General features: G+C 28.4%; 1 protein-coding gene across 1 annotated transcript; it reads right to left on the bottom strand.

Annotated features, from left to right (window-relative positions):
* Positions 1–1,110: 1,110 nt before the first annotated feature.
* On the bottom strand, positions 1,111–1,860 carry LOC105108377 (uncharacterized). Its single transcript, XM_011002670.1, has one exon. It carries the CDS (start codon positions 1,770–1,772, stop codon positions 1,401–1,403), a length of 372 nt encoding a protein of 123 aa, XP_011000972.1. The 5' UTR covers positions 1,773–1,860; the 3' UTR covers positions 1,111–1,400.
* Positions 1,861–7,956: the final 6,096 nt, after the last annotated feature.

Raw genomic sequence — 7,956 nt, 5'->3', positions numbered from 1 at the left:
AATATTATTTTTACAAATATTCAAATGATTTTGTATTTTTTTTAAATAAGCAATTCAAATAAAGAAATCTATTCACATGAGGCAGTAGAAAACTTAACAGACCAAGGACGAAGATAAAAAAAGAAGAAGTATGATCCGAAGTCTGAACACCTTTGAATCAACAAATCCAAACAAGCATACCGCATCAAAGAGGGAAAAAAATCAAAATAAACATATAAAAGCATCTTTTATTTATTTACTCATGATATAATTTATAAATAACTTAAAAAGCTTATATAAACAAGTAGATAATGCATGGTTTAGGTTTCTGATATGTTTGTTGATGAGGGAATCTTTTTGTTGTTGTAGTTTATGATTAAAAATGAATTTGTTGAGAAGTTTTTTTGGATAAATTTCAGGAATTATGTTATTTTTTATCCTTTGTTATTTTATTATTTTTAGTTTTTTACTATATTGAAGTTTGTTCTACATTGTGGGTTGTGTAGAAATTTTCCTAACATACAAAAAAAAAGAAAAAAGGTTTATGCAACACCAATACTTTTTTAAAAAACAAGAAAAGTCTAAGACATAAGTCATTCATTTGATTAAGTTCAATAAGATCATTTAATTTAATAAAATAATTAAAAAAAATATTAGGCACCAAACTCACGTCTATTTAGATTTATTACGGGGTTGAACTCAATAATATTGGATTTAACAGCTCACCAGACTCATATATATTTGAACTTAGTGTGTAGCCGAACCTAAGATATAAAGTCCGATAACTCACCAGACCCCTGTCTATTTGGACTTAACGTATGGCTAAATCTAATGACGATAGATCTAACATCTTATCATATCAATATCTATTTAAATTTAGCGTATAGCTAAATTCAAGAATGTTGGATCTAAATTTTTATCAGAACTATATATACTTAGGTTCATCATTTAATTGAATAAAAAAATATTGTGTTATGAAGAATATCAAACCTTTATCATTTAGGTTAAATATTATGTCAAATCTATATATGTTAAGTTATTGCACTGTTTTTTACTTTTCTAAAAAATAACATAGACTAAAATTAAATTTTAAAATATATTGATGCATCAATCATAATAACCAAAACCTTAACCCATTAAAGTAAATATTTTATAGCGCCTGCAGTTGCAAATCAAATAAACGCATAGAGTAAAGAGTGAAAGGATGAAATAAATTTCTGATTGGCCACAACCTTATTGGTAATACATGAGAAGCCTTGATGACTTAAGACACGCACTATTCCTAAAAATTAAAGATTCAGTTTAAACAAATGCAACACGCACAGTACCTCTTTTCACAAATGGAACTATACGATCGAGGTTTTATTAATTCACGACTAGCTACCCAGCGGGCAGAATTAACCATCCATGCATATTAATCCCTACAGCTTGTCTTCAAGCTGCTTTCGTTCCGAGTTGATTCGCTCAAGCTTGAAGCGTTCCTGAACAGAAGAGATGTAACTAGTAGCCTTGGTATCTACACTTAAATCACCAACAACCCCGAAGAACTTGTCGAACTGGCTTAACTTGTCACGATGGTTGTCTGCAGCAGGCACTATAAATGAGACCTTCTGCTTTTGTGGAGCAATCTTATAATCATGGTTAACATAACCCACTGAAGCTGTTGTTTTAGATGTCTGGCTTGGCTGAACCTTGCTGCTATACTGTACATTTGAGGAAGGCTTCGGTGATGAACGATGGAAAAGCATCAACTTGCCCTTCGTGAACCCTTTGCGCTTGCGGTTGGACTCCATGTTTGCTTGCAGATCAGGTTAAGCACTGGATACAAATTGTGTGATTATTTCAGCGGAACAGAGGGTGTATATATAATAGTGGGAGTGGCTACTTTTGCCTCTTTTTTTTTTTTTTTTTCTCCCTTGTGTGTGTGTGTGTGTGTGTGTTGGAGGGGGCTACAGATAGACATGAAAAGTCCAGATGTGGTCCCTCGGCTTAAATATCTTGAAAGCATTATCTCCTTCAAATCTAAGAGGACTATAAGGTACTTAATCCAGTTCTCAATTAAACAGTTAAACCACTTTCCAAGATATGGGAATTCATTCATCTTTATGTCTTCCAAAGCGATGAACATATAATTTTTTAATTACCACTGCCAAAAGATTTGAGTTCTATCATATATTTTATAGGGATTGCAGGTGCTTACCCTACACACATGTTATGGGATTTTGTCCCCGGGAGACAAGAGTGCCCTTATCAATTAGGCAGCATAGTGGATCATTACATAAGGGAGAATAATTTGTTTCCTTTCTCCATTGCTGGCCAATCTCCCCCCCTCTCTCTTTTTTATAGTATTTTGTACCTTAGTACTTAAAAAATGGATAAAATAACATAGTACAAAAAAATAATATAGTACATATTCTCCTTCGATTACAAGAGTCATATGTTACAATAAAAAAAAGGAAAGATGAGAGAAAAAAGTAAAGAAAATGTTACAATAAAAAAAAAGGAGAGGTGAGAGAAAAAAAATAAAGAAAAAAAAACTTGAAAATAACAAAACTTTCTATGAATACTTTTTTTATATTATTGTATTCATGTCATTGAAATCTTTTCAATGATATCAATGATACTATCACTAGAGTTTTAATATGTTTTCAAAATCTTTTTATTCTTTATTTTTTTATTTTTTTAACTCTTTTATTTCTTTACAAATTACAAGAAAGAAAAAAAAAGAAAATTTTAAAAACATACTAAAGTTTCAATAATGATATCATTAGTATCATTACAAAGATCTTAATTAGTCAAATTCAATATATTTAGACGACTTATTTGACTCTCTCCGTGGTCTTGTTTTTTCTTTCTTGTTTTTCTTTTTGCTTTTTTTTTTATTATTGTAAATTGTGTTAGTTTATTTTTAATTTTAGAGGTAGAGGTATTATATATGACTTTTTAAATTGTATTATTTTTTAAAATATTTTTTATATTATATTATTTTATCTATTGTTTTTAGAAGTGCTAAAAAAAACTCTTTTTTAGGACTTCAAAGCAAGTCACTTGCTGATCTAGCAGTGCTCAGTTGGGCACCAAGCCGCATCCCTCCTATAATGTCCAATTTGAAGAACGGAACACAAACTATAATGCCTTACCTTGGTGAGGCTGCCTTAGGTGTACTTCTCTTCAGCTTTTGGCCCAGGGTGGCTCACCATGAATTGCAGGAAGCACTTTCAGGGACTTCAAAGGGGCTGCCTTGATGGAACAAAGGAGACAACGCCTAATCATATCCTAGCTAATAATTCTATAATTGTATCATTTCGAAGAATATAAGTTAAAATAAATAAATAAAAAAAACACCTTTTTCATTTTTCGAACAAAATTGCTTAGTCATCGAGGATAAGGAGAAGATATTGGATAATGCATCTTCCTGGTCAACTTGTAAATTACCAAGTGGCATTTAAGTGTAAATGGCTAAAACTATTACACCTATTTATTCATAGGTTTATATGTGACTTGGTAGTCAATTATGTTTATTATTTTGTTTATTCACTAGGCATATTCGGACAACATGTAGTGTATGAGGAGTTTCTTTATCTTAATTTCATTTTCATATAATTTGTTGTATATATGTCAAAAAAAACCTATTTAGAATTAAATAATTAAAAAAAAATAAAAGATCAAGATTAAACCATCTTCTACAAGATTTATATCTTTGAAATGAAATTTAAACTCAAATATCTAATTTAATATAATATAATATCAGAATTTAAAAGAGATCCAAAGAACTATCAAAGAATCTATAAATTAACTATAAATTGAAAGAGGATGGTTTTTATTGTGCCTCCTCATGTAGCATTATTCATTGAAATAGTGCTTTGTTTTTTTAAGTTTTTCAATTAATGTTTTTTTTAATATCATCCTTTAATATTATATATATTTTTATTTAATTATCACACTATCATCACACGAATTTCAAGTTTGATGGGTTAATCTGATTTGGCGAATTAACCCGATTGACTAAGATTTTTTTTAATTTGATCATTTAATATTGACTTAATTGAAAATTAAACTTTATAATTTATTTTGTTTACTTTTCATTATGTTATTTTGGTCTCATGACCCGAGAATATTGTTTAACTGGTTAAACTGAGTTGACTCGGATTTTTCTTGTATCTTTTATTTCATTGATTTTGTTTTAAATTTTATCATTCAACATTAGGTTGGTTAGGAATTGAGTTTTATAATCTATTTTTTTTATAAGAATATCTTGGTCTCATGATCAAGATCACGAGTTTTGGCATTTTAACCCTAGTTAAATCAACTTTTTTTTTTCTTTCTAAAATGTTATATTGGTCTCATGACTTAGGTCACAGTGATCAAGGTCACGAGTTTTGGCATTTTAATCCTAGTTAAATCAACTTTTTTTTTTCTTTTTAAAAGGTTATATTGGTCTCATGACTTAGGTCACAAGCCCTTCAACATTGGACTTGTTTTTTATTGGGTTATCCTCATCTTATGACCCGAGTTAGTAGTTTGACGGATTAACTCATTCTCTCTCTTTTTTATTTAGTTGATTTTTTTTTCCAATTTCATCTGCTTTGTATTTTTCTCATTGATTTTTTTTTAATTTCTTTCTTTAATATTATATTTTTTCTATTTAGTTATTACACTCTCATAATACGTATCCTATATTTGACGGGTTAACCTAGTAAAATTCTAAAAGATGATCGCAAGTGAGGGGAGTGTCAAAGCACTTATCCTATATCAAATAATTATAAAAAAGTATAAAAGATTAAGGATATATCACTTATCATAAGGTTTGATTTTTTAAATGTAACTTTAAATCAACTAATTAATTTAATTAACACACACACACACACACACATATTGTATATCAAACAATTTAAATCATTTCATAGTTAAAATAAAATTGAACTATTCTTTACAAGCGAGATAGATGAGAATAATGTCTTTTTAAGCACTTTCCCGCTCTTATTTAGATTATAGATTACTTACTACATTTAGAATGAAAGTTTAAGGTTAAAAAAATGTAAAAAGTTATAATAGACTAGGTCGGGGGTTCGTGCGTCATTGTGTATGCCAAATCAAAAGCAAACCATTGCACTAAATTAAAGAGTTCTAAAATAATTAGAGGTGAGATTTTAAAAATATGCTATATTGTATCAAGCCTAATAAACCTAAGTTAACCCATGAAATTCATGGGTCATAGACATAATCCAAATTAGGTAACCTATTCGAGCAACATGTCTTTTTCTTTTCTCATACCTTACTCTTTTTAGGCCTTAATTAACCATATGTTAGATGAAATTCAGGATTAAATTAAAGAGTTATAAAAAATTTATAGACCAAATAAATAAAAGACTTAAATTTTTGACTAAATTGAATTGGCATAAAAGAATTAGAGGCAAGAAAATTAAAAAAAAAATGTTAAATTGAATTGGCATAAAAGAATTAGAGGCAAGAAAATAAAAAAAAAATGTTAAAAAAATCTAAAAAAGTCCAGACACATATGCCTAGTGACCTATAATACCCGGGCCTTAAAAAAAACCTAAGCATGTGAGCCTTTCAGTCTAAGCCTACACACACACACACACACACACTTTCAGTCTAAGCCTACACACACACACACAGAGGAGTAGTGTTTAACACACACACATACACACACACACACACACACACACAGGAGTAGGGTTTCACCCTTTTATTATTGTAATTTTTTTTTTGCTAGCAAAGGCTAAAAACATGGCTTTGTGATGAATCTTGAAGATCAACGTGACTGAAATTGATCATTGAAGCATATTGTAATTGTGAGTTTTTATTTGTAAAATCATGCTTTGTAAGAATTTTCGATCTTTAAGGGATATAGTAAGGTTTGGATAACAATGAAAATTGATTCATTGTATAGGCTAGACTTGATAAAACTCATTAAAAAATCTTGAAAATTTTGAAATTTAGCATTTCTTAGTATTGCTAGAATGGAAAGTACTGAGACCTTCTTTGGTAAGGGGTTTGATTCTAAATTATACTAGGTCAATATGAATATATTTTTAATTTTGATCTTGATGTTTTTGCAGGGATTTTTGAGAAAGGAGTTGTTCTATAAAAAATAAAATTTATGATTTACAAAGATAATTTCAAAATACAGGCCATAGTTTATATAGTTTATATGAGTTTATTGCCCTTTCATCTCTCAATGGAACTTACAAATATATAGTAACATTCACTTATATTTCTAAAGTTTTCCTTCTTACCACATATATAATTTTTTATAATACTATTCTTACCTATACCCCAATAGGCTTTAATACTAATAAAAGATATAAGATATGCAACCAATAAGAAATAAGAAACCAAAGTATTATAAGAGATATGAAATAAGAGATAAGAGATAAGAAACCAGTACGTGGCGTTGTTATACTTAAAAATAATCTAAAGATTTGGTTATAAGTTTCTAACTGATATACTTGATTTCAAAACAAAACAAATTTCTGATGTAAATGAAAAGGCAAGTCAAAAAAATAAGAAATGTAACCTTTCCAGTACGTTTAGCAATGCCACATACGTGTTGGAAAATGAGAATTTAGGGATAAGTATTATAAGATATAAGAGACTAGAAACCAATAAAAAATAAGAAACCATTACACTATTCCTTATATAGTCTCTTATATATATATATATATATATATATATATATATATATATATATATATATAAGGAATAGTGTAATGGTTTTTTTGTTGTTCATCCCTATATTTTTGAAAAACAAAATCAGACAATATATGGTCTAATAAAGTAAACAACATGTCGTCTTTTTACCCATGTTCTAATTACTATTATGGTGGCTGAAAAATTAGGGTAGAGCTTTTGTTTGCCTAATGAACCCATTTCAAGGAAATTTTTTTTATAAACACCATTAGAACATCTAAAAATTAATTTATCAACCTCATAAACCCAAAAAATATTCAAAAACACGAAATCAAATTAGGTTAAATTTTGAAAAAATATTCAAAAACACGAAATCAAATTGGGTTAAATATTCCTTCCTTGACTTTAATTTATTTTCTTAAAAAAATTAAGATTTTAAACAATCTCTATTAAACTCATTTTATCAGATAGAACTTGTGAGCACCAATATCAACCATTTTACTGGTCAGAATAGGTAAAACAATGACTTTCTCTCTTCACGTAAGAACTTGATGATGTTCTCTCTTTCCTTTTACAAATCAAAACTAAAAAATAATAAAAATATAGTTTTTTTTAACAAAATTGAATTTGAAAACAAAATTAAGAGACCAAAAAAGTATGATTTTGTAAATTGGAGAACTAAAATGAATTTTCATATCACTTTCAAACATGCCACTGATTTTCAGCACTTTTTCTACCTTGGTCTCCCTTCTTTGAATTTTCCCCTAGCTAATAAATACAAAGCAATTGGCAATCAATTTTGCATCTGAAAGATTGAATCAATAAAAAAAGAAAATTTAGGGAACAAAAAATTTAAAAAATCAACCCATTGTACAATACTTTGTGAGAGGGTGAATAGTGATTTTCTATTTTGGTTCATTTTTTTTATGAGACATGCATGTTACACGCGAACTAGCCAGTTTTATGCATGCGTGTTGTTTTTCATCCACTGCTTGTCTACAACTATACAGCCTACACTTATGTATTTCCCTTCACCTATGGCTGTTTTTTTTTTTTTTTCATGTAATGTATAGTGAAAGATAGAATATAAAACCCTTTCTCAAGCCTTAAATTATAATTTTAAATTGTAGTGAAAACTACGAGTCTATTGATTCCGAATGTTAGTAATATCAAATTTGATAATTTACTATGAAAAATGACATACAAAATTATTTAAATAAGAGCTAAAATTATGCTAGTTAAGAAAATCTAAATCAAATAAAATCATAAAACCTAATTAAGAAAAAACAATACAAGAAAAACAAGAAAGAAAACAGCATTTTT

This window comes from Populus euphratica, unplaced genomic scaffold (genome assembly GCF_000495115.2).
Source record: "Populus euphratica unplaced genomic scaffold, PopEup_1.0 scaffold191.1, whole genome shotgun sequence".
Classification (NCBI taxonomy): Eukaryota; Viridiplantae; Streptophyta; class Magnoliopsida; order Malpighiales; family Salicaceae; genus Populus; species Populus euphratica.
Note: the sequence above shows the minus strand (reverse complement) of the source record. Positions and strands in the feature narration are given on the sequence as shown.

Bases quoted from the DNA above. Each gene is read 5' to 3' on its own strand.
- LOC105108377 (XM_011002670.1), bottom strand. From the start codon at position 1,772: ATGGAGTCCAACCGCAAGCGCAAAGGGTTCACGAAGGGCAAGTTGATG.